At 40.4% G+C, this 20,536-nt stretch overlaps 1 protein-coding gene across 1 annotated transcript; it reads right to left on the bottom strand.

Moving 5' to 3' along the window:
* Positions 1–2,844: 2,844 nt before the first annotated feature.
* On the bottom strand, positions 2,845–15,111 carry LOC117503336 (zinc finger protein 513-like). The gene is made up of 5 exons (XM_034162555.1): positions 14,903–15,111; positions 12,701–12,837; positions 8,572–8,703; positions 6,308–7,057; positions 2,845–5,342 (listed from the first exon to the last, which is right to left on the bottom strand). Exons 2-5 carry the CDS (start codon positions 12,792–12,794, stop codon positions 4,426–4,428), a joined length of 1,893 nt encoding a protein of 630 aa, XP_034018446.1. The 5' UTR covers positions 12,795–12,837; positions 14,903–15,111; the 3' UTR covers positions 2,845–4,425.
* Positions 15,112–20,536: the final 5,425 nt, after the last annotated feature.

Genomic DNA, 20,536 nt, shown 5'->3' with positions numbered 1-20,536 from the left:
GTTTTCTGTATGTTTGCCTTTAACAACCTTCCCATGTGGTTTGTATTTGGTCCAGAGTTTAGACACAGCTGACTGTGAACAACCAACATGTTTTGCAACATTGCGTGATGATTTACTCTCTTTTAAGAGTTTGATAATCCTCTCCTTTGTTTCAATAGACATCTCTCGTGTTGGAGCCATGATTCATGTCAGTCCACTTGGTGCAACAGCTCTCCAAGGTGTGATCGCTCCTTTTTAGATGCAGACTAACGAGCAGATCTGATTTGATGCAGGTGTTAGTTTGGGGATGAAAATTTACAGGGTGATTCCATAATTTATTCCTCAGAATTGAGTCCATATTTTTTTTCCCTCTGCTTGGTCTAAAAAAAGTAAACCGTTACTGACTGCCACAATTATTTTTCCTGATTTCTTATAGTGTTCTTAAAGCCAGAAAGTTGCCATTTGAAATGACTAGTTTTGTGTCATGTCTGTGATCTGCTTTTTTTTCTACAACATTAAACAACTGAATGAACATCCTCCGAGGCCGGTGATTCCATAATTATTTCCAGGGGTTGTATTTTTGTCGTTGGCCGCTGCACTGAAATCAGCCCGACTCAGAACTTTGTGGATTTTGCTGTCATATTATTAGTCATACTCTCCATTTCTTATGTCATTGTGTAGTTGCTGAAGAAACGACACAACGGTTCCCTCCACAGGCCAGACGGTCAGCAAACTGTGAAATCTCCCCCTCTACTGGTGAGATATAGCATAGTTGAAACATAATTTTGGTTTTGAACTGTTTTTTGGGAGCGTACTACAATGTATGTTAATCTGGCTGCAGGACTCCCCAGACACAAACCGTGAACAAATTGTCAAACTTTCAGTGAGTATCGTTTTTCTTCACTTAATTCCACTGCGAGAGGTGCACGCTACCGCTTCTGCTAATCGGCTTTGATTATTCCGTTCAGACCAAGCTGAGCTCCGTGTCTCTCCGAGGGATCACCGCCTCAAACTCGGCAAATGACATCAGCGGCAACGAATTCCACGGCAACTATGCTTTTGAGGTTATCGGGGACGATGACCTCTGAAGTCCCCCTGTTCCAGAGTCACAAACAGGACGTCAGACATTATAAGCTGAGCCGAGCAGAGCACAGGTGTCTTTTTTCTTTTCTTTTTTGCAAGATTGTAGCTTCTTCCTGGAGAAATTGCTGCCTTATGCTCGTTTAATTTTCATCACACTCTAAAAGCTCATCTCAGCTGATTCACTGACATCTTGCTGAACTCATGGCGTTACAAATAGCACCAAAAGCTGCAGGTGTAAACCGGGCAACAAATTCTATCTACTTTTGTATTTGCGTTGCTGTTTTCATCTAATGCAGTTAAAATTTTCTTGGAGGTACAAAGGAAATTAATATATTCTTAACTTTGAGCACGAAAAAAACTGACTGGCTGCGTGTTTTCCGACTGGAGAGCAAAATGTACGACCTGGCACTAGTGATCGCACAGCAAGAGTCCAGCAAATGTTTTTGAAATAATCTGAAATTACTACCGTAAAGCCTTCAGCGTACAGATGTTAAATGTTCGGCTTAACACCAAAACGTCGCTTTCATTTATTTTTTTTTATTTTTTTTACGCTGCTCATGTGCCAAGTCTGAAGAAAACTCCACGAGGCGTTAGCGATGGCATTTTCGCATCACTCATACTGCCTTCACTGTGCGATGCCTTAAGTTTTTTTTGCCTCGCAGGTTGTAAAAACGCGACAGATGAGGTTTGCTTGAAACTTCACATTAGCGTCAGCCAGTGCGACGTAGCGCAGGGCTGACGCGACTGGGCCTCTTGCACTTGCCGAAGCCGCAGTTTTGCACAGTATTACATGTGGAGATGAATGTTGAGTCGAAGCTAGAGCACCGGGGCTCTGTAAATCCATGACTTCTTTTTAAGGTTTCTCATAAATACCAAATTATAGTTTACTAAAGCATTTTGCACAACAAATTATCACGTCACTTTGTATATTAATCTACCAGCAACGCAAGTATTCTGAACATTTCATTCATAGCTTAATCATATCAAATGTAAACTAAGATTTATAGAACAAATTGTTCAATGGGACTAACAGTTATTGTTTACATCGTGTTTAGGGTACTTTTTTTTTCTTCCTTAGAATTCTGTTTACAAATTTTTTCATAATTTTGTTGTTGGCGAGTGGCGCTTGAGCTTTTTTTTTTTTTTTTAAGTACGCATGTAAATCATCTCAGGATTGCTTAATGTATTAAGGAGAGCAGACAAAGAACAACACGCTGGTTGTAAAATGACATTTCCTTATTTCTGCGCTATATAGTGTTTTAAAGTTTCTCAACATGAATCCCTGCCAACTGATCCAGTTTTACATTTGCCGGAAGCCAGAACTGTCAACAAAAAGTTCTCCATAGAAATGTTTCATTCAGCGCCATACGCTTTCAACAGTAGACTGATATAAAAAAAAAAAAGTGTCTCGACTTATGTTGCTGTCAGAACCCAAGAACATGGCCACCGCATGGCCCTGAACGTTAGTGTAGGTGCCAAATTACACTTTTAAAGTGCGTTTTTAGAAATAAATTAGCATTCGATTTTAAGATGATTGTATAGACTTTATTCATTCCGTGTTTATTTTTTTTTTAGTGCTTGGGTCAGTGATGGCTGTCTGGTGCATTTGTCATATCAAATAAACTGATGTTAGCCACTGTTGTCAGTTAATGTGTCTGTTATCTGACAGCCTGGGGCGTTGTAGCGCCTGTTAAACCACAGGTTCCTGTCCGCAGTATGAAATCCTGTATTAGTAATATGTGTGTAAAAAGATGTGACAGAAAAAAAATGAGAAGTGGTCTGTTGGTGACATTCAATGAAATCAACTTTATGCATGTAGTATTTCAAATTCCTCACTTAAGGCATTTATGTGAGACACTGCATAAAGACAAAAATGGAGACGTCCGCTGATCCGTGGATTCACTGCTCTGTTCCGTCACTCCATTGTTGGTGACCTGAAAAATCTCACTTGCATATCAGTAATTCACAAAGAAATTACTTAAAATGATCATGTTTCCCACACTGCTAGCTAAATGCCACTTCACACATTCAGAATTGAAAATGTTACATATATTAAAGTATGCACTTCTAGCAGTGTATTACAGTTACAACATAAAACAAGTATTACATACATGCTGACTACCAAGTATTTTCCTCCCTCCCTCAAGTACAAAAGAACGGACCGATTTCACAGTCAATAGGAACTCAGAGGAAGAGAATAAATCAACGTGAATGGCGACAGTTCTGTGGAGCAAATACAATTATGAAACACATTCATGTATAACGTCACAAATGAGTGTCTGAAAGCGCTTTGTTCACCACACATCTTCCAAATGTGACATTTTCTGCAGCTGTGCGTGGTTGTGCTTTTTCCTGAATGTTACAATCAAATGATATTACAGACCTTAAAAAAAAAAAAAAAAACTACAAAAAAAAAAGTTTCAGTTTGACGACTGGCTCCAGACATAAAACTGGTCTTTCTGGCATTTTGTGATCCTGAGGTCTTATTTTTTAATGATACCATTCAAGATGGAGACTTGCATGTTCAAGCTCATCAAACAACTTGTCAAATGATTAAAATCAGCTTAGTACTATTAAACAGCACCATACTAGTAGTACATACATTATTAAACGGAAGGGATTAGTTTAGCGCCAGACTGCACCGTGTCATATTAGGCCGACGTAAAATCTGGTCTTTCATGCAAACTAGGACGCTCATTGCATCGCTATTTTTCCCACCACCAGATATCTCATGGCCTTCAACTTTATTTTTTTTTTTGTTTGTGCAAGAGTTTAAGTTCACAAATATTTAGCCATAAAGAAAGTCATAATCAAGAAGTTCCAAACTTTGATTCTGACAGATTTTCCTTTGTTCCCAAGTTATGCACTTTTGATCTTTCTAAAACAGACACAGTGCACTTGTGCAGGACTTCATTGTGCCGAGTCACAGAAACGCAGTGTGGATTTGCACGTGTGTGTGTGGATATATTCCTGCTGCAGACAGTGGAATAAACACAGAAATTAAGTTTTCAAGTAGGCAGTGTGTAAACCTCCACGGCAAATCATGGATTTAATGTAAAAAAAAAAAAAAAACTAGAGCTAACCCAAACAGACTGGAACTGCTTTGATATTTGGAATCTAGTGTTACAAACTGAATTGGCTTGATGTGATTGAACACAATGAGACGGTAATAATCTGTTTTCCCACAACAGTCGAAGACAAACATGAACATGATCCAAAGGCGTTATAACAATCTTTCATATTTGTGCAGGATTCTATGGACAAAGTAGCAGCCTATGAAGACAAAACACTAAACGAATTGACATACCTTCAAACAACGTAAAGGCTCTGTTTGCTGGTAGCTTAGTTTTACTGAGTCACATTTTATACAATCTCATGTTTGTAACAGGGGCGTACTTGCCCTCCCTCTCTCGACACATACTGCATGTCGACGCCGGCATCTTTTCCCGCTCTCATCCTCTTCTCCGCGCTGTCCTCGTCATTTCCAGTCGTCGGAACTTTGACCCAGCCGTCTGTGGCCAGGCCGTGCTTCTTCTGGTGTCGCTTGTAGTTGTCCCAGTGGCCCGTAGTGTAGCCGCACTCCTGACACTTGTACGGCTTCTCCCCCGTGTGTCGAAGCATGTGCCGCTTCAGGTTCATGCTCTGGTTGCAGCTGTAACTGCAAATGGCACACTGGAAGGGTTTGGCGCCCGAGTGCACCCGCTGGTGGCGCTTCAAGTTGGCCAGGTTCCCGCAAGCATAGTCGCACAAATGGCACTTGTAAGGTTTCTCGCCCGTGTGCACCCGGTGGTGGCGTTTGAGGTTGTCGAAATGTGCCGAGGCGTAGTCGCACTGTGGGCACTTGTATGGTTTCTCTCCGCTGTGTGTTTTCATGTGGCGCGCCAAGTGGTTGGGGTAGTGTGTGAGGAAGGGGCAAGCGGCGCAGGTGTACACCTTGTCGCTGCGTTCACCCGGGCTGTTTGGCGATGACGAGGAGTCTTTAGTCAGCATTTCGAGAGTACACTTGGCACATATTTGGGCTGAGGAACCGTCCTCGTCTTCGAGGACAATGCCACACAACCGGCAAGTGAAAGGGAAGAGAGAAGGGGGGAGGGTGCCGTCTGCCATGCCCCCTCTACTCGGCACACTGTTACTGCTGCCTGTGGTTTCCAGCAGAGGTGGAGACTGGTGGTTGGAGGCTGGTATGGGCAGCGGCGTGTCCCCCTTTAACCCATCAAACGCCGTTAGGTAGTCACTGTTCTGAGCTCCCAAACCCAAGTTTGACGTCGGCCTTGAAACATCTGAAACATCAAAAAGGTGGCAAAGTTATAAATCTTTCATGATTGTAGCTGATCAAAAGGCTCAGCACAATTTACAGAAGACAGTTTACAAAATTAGTGTTAATCGTGTCTGGGAGCAACCTGGAGGGACAGTTTGTCCATCTCCAACTCCCAGAACTACCATCTGTCGCAAGCAGGTGAAAGGTTAGCATCTCAACACCACACGTTTGTGTGATTGATCACACCCAGAATAACACTTCACATGGTTCTAACTGATGTTCCCTCACAATGCAAGTAGTTCACCTCTCGAGTCTCCTAAAATATCTGTTCATTTGACACAAAGTCATTCCAACAGCACCCAAAAAGACCTCAAACCAAAAACATCAACTTGCTTTACACCACTTGTTAGCATCCACATCTAACTACACAGGAAGACAGGAAGCACCAGGACCCTCAAGACTTGGACTGTTGTTCTTCTGCAAAGGTATTTGCATAACCAGGGACCTCCAACTCTGAGTGTCCAGACCACAAGTAGGTGCATCCTTGCTCAGAGAAAGAATGTTCCAGGTTGGGGACTCTTTTTTTCCAGTGCAAAGATTTGAAGAGACTAAAGTCCCCCAAAAAGGCTTTGTGTAGGACCACCTGCAGTCCTGGCTGGAGTTTAGGTCACACCCAGGATGTGTGCAAATTACAAATATTGTCAACTTGTTTTTAAAAACAGCAGAAAATGTCCATTCTAAAGTCCACTGTGTTTCCTACATACAGATTGTGTATCTCAACATTTAAATAGCATTTTTTAAAGCACACTAAGCGTATGTTAAGCAGTTACCATAGAAACATTTCTGCAGATGGTGACTGTTTTTGCACAACCTTGCAGCATTTTCACACAGTATCAGTGAATATCAATGTGCACGCTCAGATAAGTGTTACTCATTATTGCAATTAATCAATGAATCATTCCACTGGACAAATTCAACCATACACACCCTTGGCTGACGCACCGCCTTTCTCCTCGCTCTGCGTCTTCTGGCTGGTTTGTCCACTGGCAGGCCGCGGGGCGTCCTGTCCCACCCCTGTGGGGGGCACGTGCATTCGCTGGTGCCTCTTGAGGTTCCCGAGTGAACTGCAGGCGAATGTGCAGCTGTCGCATTTGTACGGTTTCTCCCCCGTGTGGATGCGCTGGTGTCTCTGCAGGTTCACCAGCTGGGCCGAGGCGTACGTGCACAGCAGGCAGTTAAACGGCTTCTCCCCGTTGTGCACCTTCATGTGACGTTTCACGTGGTTGGCGTAGCGTGAGGAGAAGCCACAGAGGTGACACGAGTGCAGTTTGGGCGTCTTGTCCTCTGCCGTCAGCCCTTGCTCACCCATCCCGTTTGTCGCACCTTCGCTTTCGAGCTGCGAATGGGAACTGGAACGAATCCCACTCATGCTTCCAAATGGGGAACAGAAGTCTGTGCTTTTGGCTTCCCTGGAGGCTTTGCAGCACCTGAGGCAGTACGGACCGACCAGGTCCACGCCAGGCCTGAGAGGGTCGTCCCGGAGCTGACCGCAGCCTCTGCAGGACAGGTAGGGAGGAAAAGTGGGCTCGGGCTGGACCCCCTGGCTGCCGTCTTTCTGTCCACCGTCGTTTACACTGTGCGAGTTGTCCATGTCGCTTTCCATGCTGAGCTGGCTGTAGGGCGGACTCTCGTCATCACCCAGAGGATACACCGAGAAACCAATCTCAGCAGCTACTTCTGCAGAGGAAGAAACAAGAAACAGTTTCCCATCGATAGAATAAATGAAATCAGCACATTTCTGCTATGAAACAAAACTTACAAGTCATAAAAACACACACAAGCTTCATATCTCAATAATATTGTTATGGTCACAGCTGTTAGTGACTAAATGAAATATGCTAATTATTTTTAAACCAGAACAACATGCATTTTGGCATAAAGCCTTCATTGTGGAGTAAAACAGTTACCAACGTTACATCTACAAAGGAACGAATAGGTGCAGACAAACCCCCGCCAAAAAAACCTGTCAGTCCACTCTCATCTGCAGTTCACCACCAAAACGACATCCTTGCTCTTCCACTTGTCAAATGAAAAAAAATAAAAACCCAGAGTGCTCACAGAGCTACCAGCAAAGTCAACATCAATTAGCGGTCACCTGACGGTTTTAAAAAACAAACAAACAAAAAAAAAAAAAAACACAAAGGTAAAGAAGAAAGCCGCAAAAACGAAAACTCCTCCACTTCAGTCGGTGATGATGCCGCCGTCTGGAACATGTGCTTTTTCAGAAAGAGATCCACACGGCACAAAGAGAAGCGGCTCCATTCAGATGCTGACTGAGGATGTGAGGAAGGTAAGAACCAAGACTGGTCTTTTATCCTGCACCTCCCCCCCCCCCCCCCGCAGCCCCTCGGATGATTACAGAGCCTAATGATGACTGTAATGGTGAGGCTGCGGCTGATGATAACGATGATGACGCTAGATGATGATGATGATGAGGGGGGAAATGGTAATGGCAGGAGGGTAGTGGGAGAGCAGGCAGCATGATGATGATGATGATGATGAATAAATGCCTTCTTATAATGGCGTCCTTGATGGTAATGGTCCTATTTTTATGACCCCTTATACAGTAATGGTGTCTCTGCTCCATTTTCTACTTTTCAGGGCTTTTTTTCCACCTCACTCTCTGTGACAGAGTCATGATGGGAAATATGAGCTGCAACTGAAATTTCATTTCTCCAGCCGTCACACAGGATATCTGAGAAACAAGTGCACTAGTCTGCCACTGCATTTATTTTATCCCAACATTTTATGGCAATGAGAAGCCCAAAAAAAAAAAAAAACACCAACTGCTTACGTGAAGCAGAATGAACCTGTTGTCCTTTCATGAACATCATTCCTGTAAACCAAACACTGTGGGTTAAACTGTACTTTATGATAATGACCAGGAGGTGTCAGCAGTCACTCCCTTCAGTGTGTAACCAAAACCTGCAATCCTTTTCAAAAAAATAAAATGGCCAAAAGCTCACAATGGCAAACCCCTGCATGCACACACTAAATATTCTGATGCTATTTAAGCTCAATTTTAAATAAATAAAAATGGAAATACTCACTTAAGACCGACAAACACACAAACACACGACAAAAAAAATAAATAAATAAATACCAGTAATTAAGAGACAAAGACACACACAGAGAGGGAAAAACAGGATGTACTCTGCCTTTACACACAAATTCAACATTTGATTACAAACCTGAGAACTTTTCCAGGACTAGAAGCTTGTCATTATCAGGATCACCAAACTCAAGCTCTTGTCCGAGAAAGAAGTCTGTGTCTAAGGTGAGGTTTCCTGGAGCTTCAAAGGCTAAACCATCTTCAGAATCCACTACAGCCAAAGAGAGCCAACAGAAACATTCCATGATTAGAAAAACAAGTTCTACTTCATCTGAATCGAGCTGCTGAAAAAGACCTGAGGCAGAAGAACAACAAACATCGCAGTGTGTCCCAGACAGTTTTTTTTTTTCCTTCCTTCTTGACGCAATATTTAAAATTGTTCTCTCGGGCGGACAGAAAACTGAAACCAGTCGCATTGCTACATTCTTCAAAAAGTTACAAGCAGACAAATTTAAGGACATGGCGGAGTATGACGAGTCAGCAGAATGCTGGTGCGATGACGAGGCTCAAGAAACCAGATTTACATTCCAAACTGTCAAACGCTGAAGAGTGACTGAAAGAATGAGACTGAAAACGAGCAGCCAGGCGGCGGAGTGCAGAGTCTCTCTACGGCTCAAGGTGGAATCGCTGTGATTACACACGTGCATCAACTGGGGGGGGGGGACAAATAATCCAACTTCTTTTTCCACTGTTCCACAAATCCTCAGCTATTTTAGCGTAATGCTGCCCTCTTGTGGTGGGTTACAGAAGCCCACTTATCTTACAATAAAAACAATGGTTGCACAATATGGAGAATAGAAAAACAACAAATAAGTTCAGACCATTAGAACGAATATGATAAATTGGGCAGAATCCACAAGCTCAAAGTACCTTTGAATGTAAATACTACTGCGTAGTTTGCACAGCATGTTGTCCGTCACGTCTGTCGTTATGACAATGCTCCTATCGTCTGCAGCGGCAGACTGTAGGTGATGGTGCGAGAGTCACTTTCTAGCGTTATGTACAGACGATAATGACACTGAAAGAGAGCTTTAGCATTCTGCACAGTGTTATATTAAAACTGGAAGCCCAGGCTCCAGTCGTCGCTTTGTGAGGTTATAAATTAATTCCTCTTTGTAACATCTTGCAAAATAGGTCAAATCAGTGGAACAAACTGGTGTGCGTCTGTGTGAGTCATGCAGATGAAGTACACTATGTGGAGTGTAGAACATTAAATTTTTGTCAAAGTCGGGTTGATTCCGTCTCAGCCTGTTACGGGTCCAATCCAGAACTAACGTGAGGACATGAAGGGCGTCGTATATGTTAGCACATTTTTGATGGAGCCTGCAGCAGTCAAACATTTGTAATGTTTGCTGACTGACAAGTGTTTAAACAAGCACCGTGTACCTCCGAGCTGTCTGTGTTCTCACCACAGACAAACAGTGGTTTAGAGCGGATTATTCCTGTTTGACAGTAAACACTTACTGCTGCTGTCACGGACATTTTCTTTTATAACTTAAGCCTGGTTCACCCGGCAAGAATTTAAAATCGGCATTAGATTTCCAATACCTGAGAGACCACACACAGAGATAAAAAAAAAAAAAAAAAGATTTCACACACAAACATTCCCAGGTCAGACAGGAAATCTCGCAAAATCTCTTGTGATTAAATGTGGCTTTAGAGTAAACAAACAGAGATAGTTTGTGGACTATTTAAAACAGAGGGAAAAAAAAGATCCAAAAAGAAACAGAAAGGCGTTCTTTAAAGGAGTGGAGACATGACTGCCATTTTAATTTTGGATTCCGCTCTGTGCTTCAGTCACCTCGCTTTCACATTTGTGGTCGGGGGACACCACACACACGCTGTGATATCAGGCCGAGACAATCCAACATGCGGAATATCCTCAATTTGCGGTCTGAGCGCTCCTGACGTCCTTCCGAGCAGATTAGAGTGCTCTTAACGTACCACATATGGCAGGAATATCTGATAAGATTATCTTGAGAGTCATCATGATGGCAAAAGCTATGTACACCACTGAGGTGTAAATTAAGATTTAGTACACTCCTATTTGTACCACCCTCGTCTACACAAATTTCATGTATAATATTAAATGCAATATGGCTTCCTCTGCTCTTTAGGAGTCAAATTCGAAAAGCCTTCTGATAATGTCAGATTTCACAGCTAAATATTTGATCCAAACTAGCAAGATTTTGAAGTTTTTTTACCGCATAAACTCCCCACACCATCCCAAAATGCAATATGGCTGCCTCGGGTGGTGCATATTGCGTGATACGGATGAGTAATATCTACCAGGTGGTGCTAATTACGCATCCATATCTCACAATATGCATCACCCCTGGTGTATATAGGCCTAGTTCAGAAATAATGAAGCCCAACTGCTGATTTGCATTGCATTTGTCATAAACAAGCCATTATTTTATTTGGCACCATCCAGATTTATCTGTGAGTTGCCTATAGTCTCTCTGACAGGTACTGAAAATTTCATGGAAAAATTCCGCACGGTTCCAGAGATATGCATGAAATTTACCCCAAAAGTAGCACTTTTTTTTCCCATCAATTTTGTGGGACATTGATATTTAGCATTATCATTTAAAGTTGAATGTTAAAGACATAACCTTGTATTGTCAGTTTGTTTGTGCTTCATACTAACACACAGTAATACATTTTTTGTAAAGGTAGAAATGTCATTTCCTAGAAAAAACATGTTTCTAAAACAAGGTAAAACTGCAACATGCAAAAAGTGCAACGTTGAGAATAAGTCCTTGATATATTTGTGTTGATTTATTGATTTATTTTAACCTTAGCTATATCTCCTACTCTGCTTCAATAGAATAATTATATTACTTGTTCAATAATACCAGGAACTAATGGACAGAATTTTTGTTTCAGGCTTCTGCAGACTAAAGAAGATACCTCCAACTGTTGTCGCAAGCGTTACGCTCTAGCACATTATAGTATATATGCACTGATAATTTCTAGCAATGACTGAACCGAGACCAATAGAAATATTGAAACTCTGGTATATAACCAGACCTAAAATGATAACATTTCACAAAAAAGACCAGTTTTAAATTTTGATGGTTATGTCACACTTTGGCTTCATTATTTTTGAACTAGGCCTATAGCCAATCCGCATCACAATAGTCGGGGCGTCCTTAAGATTGTCGGAAGCGGAAGATCGGGTCCGAAATCGGCCTAATTATCTTGCCGTGTGAACCAGGCATTACATACACGCATGGGGGGGGGGGGGGGGGGGGGGATATCAAAAAAGGTAATCAGCTGCAGCTGTGATGCTTCACCTCTGTCAGAACTGAAAGAAATCTCACTGACAGTTTAACTTGTTACTAGAAAGCACCCAAACACAAGGGAAAAGCAGCCTCTGCTAGCTGCTAAACTCTCAGTAACACTCAGGTCTGTGCTCTGCTCTCAGCAGGTTAACATCTAGCTTGTTTAACTTCATTTTAAAAGCCGTTCATCATGGCTCTCACAATGGTTTGTTTCATTAATGACTATTGCAATAATGTGATTAATAGTCAGCCCTAAACAAACAAACAACAACAAAAAACAATCAAAGGCAGTGATGACAGGTGCACTCTGAAATGCTGGGCTCCGGTGATAGAAATACTATCCTGTTATATATTTATCTCCACGGACAGCCATCTGCACACACAACCATATGTAACAAGCACACGCCCAGAGGGGCCTCAATGCTGCCAAGGCTCATCTGAACAGAAACTGGTTTACCACATTTATCAATGTAGAGATGAAATAAATGTAAAAAGGCCACCAAGAGGATTGCCATTGTGAAAATATTCCAAAATGTGTTCACCACATTAGGCGATAGGTTTAGTTCTGGATTGATGTTGATCTCTTTTTCTTTTTTTTTAAGATATGCATAAGCAACTACTTTGTCTTGAATCAAGGACATTAGAGAGTTAATGTAAAAACAAAAAGATCATAAAAAAAAAAAAATCCACATCTCAATGTCCTAATTTCATGTAATTTTAATGGCCAAGGTCCAAATGTAATCATACAAAACTACCGACCACTTCCTATCCGTATAAAAGCTATATCTCCTCTATCTGTAGTCACATTAACAAGATTTTATGCAATGACAGACAGAATAATCCTACATTTAAAACATGTGGCAGGAAAAAAGAAAAAAAAAACCTGTTTAATTACACCATAGCATCATCCAGAGTACTTACACTTGACTGGCTGTGGATTCTGCTGTTTTTTTCTTGGCATCTTCCAGTCAGCCTCTCTTTTTGGCAAGGTCTTCTTGGAGACTCCCAAAACCATCAGCTCATTCTTACACCCGTTTCAAAGACAGTGTTCAGTGTTTCTACAGAATTAGACAGAAAAATATTTTTGCCATCACCACAAGTTTACAAACATTACATAGTAGAGCCAGACTAGTATGGATTTTTTTTTTTTTTTTTTGCGGGGGGGGGGGGGGGGGGGGGGGGGGGTGATACAGATATATGAAGAAATATAAATAATGTATTTGAGGCTTTTTGTTAAACATAAAACACCAACGTACATCGCGCCACCTTCACTCCTTCATAATTTGCATAAAATCACATCCCTCATAATTTGCATAAAATTGACATCTATTTAGGCCCTGACTAGCTGGCGTCATAGCAGTGACTTGTCTCATGGCTGTAAAATGTCCACTCTGAATGAAAATAAATGGCAGCTGGTTACTTTGCCTCTGTCTCTTAACTAAATGTGACCAAGGAGTGATGGAGGTCCCAGCTATGCTTGACAACATTGTAAATGTTGTTGGAAAGACTCTGTGCTTGGCAAAATATACAACAACACCACTTCAAACAGACAAGTGTTTTTTTTTTTTTGTTTGTTTTTTTGTTTTTTTTTGCACTGTTTAGTTGGTAAAATAAGTTATCGGCACAAATAACAGACACTAATATGTTTGTGAAGGTCTCATACCAGCTGATACTATTGGCCAACCGATATGAGTCTGCTGTTATTATAAAGCATTTTTGTGACCGTGTAATTTTAACGTCTTATGGTTATACATTTTTCCATACTGTTTGTTGTTTCCTTCCCTCTCTAATATACGACAGGTGCTGAGGAATGTCTGCAGGTGCTTACTTTTAATCATCTAGCTGCAGTAGATGGTTACTTTTGTGGCTATAATTCATAAATGGTTAACATTACAAGCAAGTTTGCCCTTCGAGGCAAGAAGTAAGTTGATATAATGACTGTCAGACCTTAACCCAGACTAAAACTACTGTAGGAAATAAACCTTTAATAATAAGCAGCAAGTTTTATCATTAAAAGAGTGACAATTTCTATAGAGCTCTCTAGTAATTACATATAACACCAAAAACATGAGTGAGAATAATCAGAAGTTAATGAAAACTTAGCACACAGGTCTTTGGGTAAACAAACTTCCTCATGCAAGAATTTAAAATCTCAGACTTTAATGGATCTTGAGTTTTAGGACGTGGAAGGTTTTGCCGGACAGAAGGACAGCAATTTCATTTGACAGGGACAACTTACAGTTGTGAATATTTCTAACCCCTTGAATCAAAGCTGAAACTCTATAAGATAGGCACATCTCCAGTTTCATTTAAACTCTTATGGTGTGCAAAGGCAAAATTACAAGAACTGACAGCACATGAAGTACTTTGATCAGATGTCTATGCAAAGCCTCATGGGAAATAAACATCGTATTTTACTTATGTTAACACTAAACAGAAAAGATCAACACAGCCTGTTTAGCAAAACAGCTAACATATTAGCTCTTGGAGAGCAATCATGACTGCAGGTGAAACAGAGCATTTTTTTTTTTTTTTTGTAATTCAACGACAAAATGAATGTCAGTAATATTTTTGATGAACACCACAACTAGCCTTTCGGAGTCTGTGGTAGTAATCGTCAAGTGGCACGCAAACCAGCAGTGTTTACGGGAGCTGCCGTAGCTTTGAACCATGTGTCGAGCATTTAAGCGAAGCCGCGGATTGACGCACGCATCGTTTTGCGGCGGTGACGTCATGGATCGTGAAACTCCACGACTCGATTCGAGTGTCGCGAAAAAAAGAAACCCTCAGTTTCGTCAAAGCTTCTTCTCAGCGTTTGACAAACACGACACAAACAGTATATTTATTTGAACTATCACAACACTCACTGAAAATAAAATGAATCGGACTCTTCCCGTCAGTTTTCATGAATCGCCCAGAAACCACCATATGGTTCAGTACTGCAAATTAACATGCCAATTCCTTATTAATCGCAAGTACAATTTCAGGAAAAACTATAATTTAATGAGCATGTATCATAGCGATTAAAGGCCGAGTGTTACTTTTCACACATTTAACTGAAAGCTTCATTTCTCAGTCGAAAGCTAACGTCAACTTCGTCAGCTAGCCGTCATGCTAACTTACCTAAAACACGTAAATAATCCAGTTTACTGCGGCGCTTCTTGTTTCTGCTGTACTGGCCATTAGCCGTGAAGCGTTTTAACTCTGATGGACAGCATCTGGAGAGCCGCCATTTCGTCAAGAGCCGGAGCGACAAAGAAAGGCAATTAACGCTATTTTTCATAACTTAATTGATTTTCTGATTCGCCTGTGCTCCGCCATCATCAAACACCACTTCCAGCTTAACCCTTCAAAATAAGAGCAACGGCGCCTTTTTTTTAAAAGAACCTTTGACAACCCAACATGACACAACGCATTGCTAAAACTTTTGTTTTTTTAAGTGTGCTATTTCAAATCAACTAACATTTATTTCTATAGCCCTTTACATCAGTAAGATTGTGTCCAAAGTGCTTTACAATAAAATCAAAGATCAAGAATTCAGAGAAATAAAAGCATACAGTAGAGTTAAAGATGCACATAAAAAAATCACAATCACAGAACCACCAGGTATTAAAAGCAAGTTTAAATAAGTCTTGAGCTATGATTTAAAAAGTTCTAGGTCAAAAATAATGCAAAATCAGGACGTACCTTGTTCCACAGTCTGGGGCCAACTATCGCAAAAGCACGATCACCCCAGAGTTTGTATTTTGACCTCAGAACATCTAAGTAAAGCTGACTAGATGTCCACAATGTCCTACTGTGAGTACAGAGAGTTAAATTTTCTGACAAATAGGAAGGTGCAAGGCCATTAATAGTTTTAAACACAAAAATTAAAAACTTAAAAATCATTTCTAAAATGAACTGGAAGCCAGTGGAGTGAGTAACGTACAGGCGTCATGTGCTCAGCGACAGCATTTTGTACAAGTGATGACTGGTTAACACCAGCATAAAGTGCAATACAGTAATCAAGTCTGGGGATGATGAAAGTATGAATGACCATCTCAAGATCAGATCTACTAAGAAAGGGCTTTACTTTTGCCAGAAGTCATAGCTGGGGGGAAAAAGAAAAAAACAACTTGCTTTGATAACAGAGTTTATCTGTTGATTGAACCTCAAACAGCTGTCAAATATCACTCCCAAATTTTTAACAGCTGGTTTTAAATAGTTAGCCAGAACATCAAAGTTTGTCGGTACACCATTTGGCATGTCAGAACATCCAAACAGTTATCTCTGTTTTACCTTTATTGAGGTAAAGAAATTTTGGGACAGCCACTGCTTCATGCATCATGAATATAATTTAAAAATGAAGTCAATGCATCCCTTCCATTAGTCCTCATAGGCAGATAGATTAGCAGATCATCTGCATAACAATGAAAGGACAGATTGTGCTCGGCCATTATTGACCCCAGTGGCAACATGTACATTGAAAATAGAATGGGGCCAAGGATACACCCCTGTGGTACTCCACAACAAAGAAGGGCAGTTGCCGAGGAGAGGTTACCAATCATAGATAAACTCCTTTCAGCCAAATATGATTGGAATTTTTTAAAAATGTGATTGTCTTCTAAAAATGACTAACTGCATAAAAGCAACCTTTTATAAAACCTTAGAATGAAATGGCAGATGTGACACGGGTCTAAAGTTGGATAAAACTGACAAGTCAAGGTGAGGTTTTTTAAAGAAGAGGCTGAACCACATGAACTAAGACAAGTACTGATAAAAGTTAGGAGACCCAACAGTATTAAAAACCTTTCAGCACCACAGCTGGAACAACATCTAAAGGACAACTTGGAGGTTTTGTGTGTTTCACTACCTCACTAAGGGACCAAAGTGTTTATATTTGGTGCAAATGTTAATTTTCAGAGTGAATAAGTAATTTTAGTGTACAAAACATACAGATTTATGGTATTTTGCACATGAGAGTACAGTTTTTAGCCTCTTCTATAAACATTTCAAAATGACATGCTACAATGTTTTTCTCTTCGGCTAGAATTAGTCTAACATGCTGTGGAATTTATTTTAGAATGTTTATAATTATTATATTAACACGAATCTAAATGACATATTACAGATAGTGAATGTTCTTTTACTCTTATTACCATTAAGGCCAGCTGTTCATTAGCAAAATATTTTTTAAATTTTTAGTATACAATAGAATGCTTTTATTGTCCCTATACGCACAGAATTCATTTTTAAAACTATGCTTTTATTCTGAAGGCGCGATGTGCGCAATTAATTGTGAGGTATTTCCTTTTCCGACAAGCCGGATACCTCATTGACTCATGGTAGTTGTAGTTTTGCGATCATATTTGCTTCTGGATCATTTCTTTGCATTTCTTGAAGACTGTCTTCATTTGTTGAAGCTCTGGGTTGTCAGTGTTTCAAAGGTCTCATGCCGGCGATTGTTCCAGTTCTGCCAGAGCAACTCAAAACACTGAAGCCTACAGCAAGGGTGGGCAACAGGGGGAAAGAAAAGGACCTCACCATGAGCCAGTTTGGTTCTTAAGTAATTATTCAAGTCATACAAAATGAGTTGAAAGAATTGTTAGTATCTCATATCTACCAGCAGAGGGCGCACGTTGATTACTGATGGTGTGTTTCTGTAGTGTTCTTGCTTAATCAGGAAAAATGCAAATTAAAAAAGTCAAGTTGCTATTGAAAAACTGTATGCTAAAATCCAGATGTTTCTCATATCAGGTCATATTATGCAATGTCAAACTTTATCTGCCATTTCATATTTAAAGTCGCTGCATAGTGACTATTTCCCAATGCTGCTTGAAAAACTAAAAATGCACTTGGAGTGTGTAAGTTTAGTTCAAGTTAAGGCCCAAAGCAAATTCCCATCATGAGTGCACTTTGGTGGACCACCCCTGACTGGATCACTTTCTGCATCTGGACCAAAGTTCTTTTATGGATAGACAGTCATGGGATGATCAACTCTCACCTTTATTCTGGATTATGACTGAGCCTGATTTTTTTTTTTACGTTTGATCTTGATTGCTGGCATTTCTTCAAGATCAATACTTAAATCCTGGTTGCTCATCTTCAATCCTGATAACTTATATTTGATCCTGATCACTGACCTTGTATCCTTACTTTGACATTTGTGACTGATCTTTGATCCTAATTCCCACTTAGTTCCTGATTGCCATGCATTGATCCTGATCACTGACATTTAATCTTGATAACTGAGCTAAGATTCCAATCACATATTTGATCCTCATCGCTCATCTTTAATCCTTTCTGCTCACCTCTGATCCAGATTGCTAAAAGATAATTGTGGTCATTAACCTTTGATCCAGATCAATGGCCTTTGATCTTAGACTCTGACCACATCTTTGATTCTTGCTGCTCACCTTTGATCAAGTTTGCTAAAACATGATTCACATCGCTCACCTTTGATTCTGAAATGACCTTTGAGCTTATATTGTAACCACATCGTTGATCCTCATCACTCATTTTTGATCCTTGCTGCTCACCTTTGATCAAGTTTGCTAAAAGATGATTTAAACCACTCACCTTTGATTCTGAACTGACCTTTGAGCTTATATTGTAACCACATCTTTGATCCTCATCACTCATCTTTGCTCCTTGCTGCTCACCTTTGATCAAGTTTGCTAAAAGATTATTTAAACCACTCACCTTTGAGCGTATATTGTAACCACATCTTTGATCCTCCTCACTCATCTTTGATCCCTGCCGCTTATGTTTGATCCAGGTTGCTAAAAGTTGATTGTGATCACTTGCCTTTGATCCTCATCACTGAGCTTTCATCTTAGATTCTGACCACATCTTTGATGTTAAACTTTGTTCTGAATTCCTTTGATTCTGCAATAAGGATTTTGTGGTTAGTTCAGTGATCATCAAAGGTGGGGATCTGCCCCTTGAACCCGATTCCTTTGATCCAGGTTTCTTTGAAAGCCATCAGCCATCAGGTTCTAAATCCAGTGATTGGGAGCAGATCAGGATTAAAGATCAGCGATGATCATCGCTATTAAATGTAATAAATGTGAAACTTTGAGTCAGATCCACACTAGCAATTAAATCAACTCTCCACCACATTTGACTGAAATCAGTTCATGTCATGACTAAGATTCTGAGGCGGAGAAGCTTCAAAGTAGAACCGTTTGAAATTTGTGCCTCTGCGTGCATGTTTTCAGCTGCCTGACGAACACATTCGTCTGCAGAGGCCTGCAGGTGTCTGACTTTGTAGTTCACATGGAAAAAAAACAACCACTGTGGGAATTAATTAAATAGAACAGAAAAGCCGGTGAGTCATAAGCAACAAAGTAGAGCACGTAGAGAAAATCAGTGACGCCAGCAGGAGGTGAAGGTGCGCGCATGCCAAAAAGGGGAAGCAATTTGTCAAAGCGATATTGTTGGGCTGTACCGTTAAACATCCTCAAAGTGCACGTTGGAGCGTGCATGTTGAGGCTATCCTTCTGAGTGTTTTCTTAGGGACTGTAAAAAACTTTTTTTTAACATATGCACCATTTCTGTGGGGTATTTTTGGATTCAAGTTTTAACATATTTTTACGCGACCCAAAATATGGCCATCAGGTACTGCAAAGACTTTGCGTTTGTCTGTGCTCAGTATAACTCCAGTCCTATTATTGCCACGGTCTTCAAATTCACAGGGAGCATTCTTGGGGCACAGATCTTGGACAAGTTTAAAGATGGCTAATCTTGACCTATTCTAAGAGGTCAAAAGGTCGCACTCTTTCTACACACATACAGCAGAGGGTATTTTTCATTGTGTTATATTTAAAGCTACAGTTTGCAGGATTTAAGAAATGCAATATAGCATTCACAACCATCTGATCATTAATATATAACCCTAACCCTAACCCTACCTTCAACAATGAATCGGTGTGCGGTCATAAGCTTAGAAAGATTCCTTCATGCACGGGAGCGGGTCCCCTCATGGTGGCCACCATCTTGATACAGTAGCCCAAAAGGGACATACGCAATCCGCATTTCACGTTCTGCAGTGCAGCCGGAATAATGATTAATAAAGAAGAGGGATCAGGCATTGCTTCCCTGTGGACATCTACTTGTTGCTAAGGCAGACCAACAAATTTAACAACTCATTTTTGTGAAATGAGGATCGTTTATCACAAAAGAAGGCAAGGAAGATTGAATCCTTGCTGTTATTGAAAAAACTTTCAGGTAAAAAACAAAAACAAAAACACTGTAGCTGCAATGGCATAATGTATTCTACAACTTCACCACAAGATGACACTAAATCTTACACACTGTAGCTTTAAGAGAACTTGTTAACTATAATAGGGCTAATTTAAATAAATAAATAATTATTTTATTTATAAATATTTCTGGTTCACCGTCTGACTCAGTCTGAATATAATTTTACCAACATTCATCATTTTAATAGTTTTGTGAAAATATTGGTTGCCATAAACTAAGAGCTCATATGCAAATATGACAAAAGTTGATCCAAGTAAAACTATTTTACAGCAATTTCTATAACCATTTGTTTAAATGATTAAGATTGAAACATTTAAGCAGATGGAAACCAAAGCCCAAGATTAAAACTCACTGGATTTTTTTGTTGGTCACCTCCAAGAATCTATTTTCTCACTCACCGCTAGATGGCAGCCTTTAGTTTCATTCATGTGTTTTGATTTCTCATTGCATCCACACAGCTGCAGTTGACCTTTGACACCAAAAACAGCCTATTCACAGCAAGCCAATATCAGC

This window comes from Thalassophryne amazonica, chromosome 21, assembly GCF_902500255.1.
Source record: "Thalassophryne amazonica chromosome 21, fThaAma1.1, whole genome shotgun sequence".
NCBI classification, from domain to species: Eukaryota; Metazoa; Chordata; class Actinopteri; order Batrachoidiformes; family Batrachoididae; genus Thalassophryne; species Thalassophryne amazonica.
The sequence above is the reverse complement of the archived record's forward strand: the minus strand, read 5'-3'. Positions and strand labels throughout refer to the sequence as shown.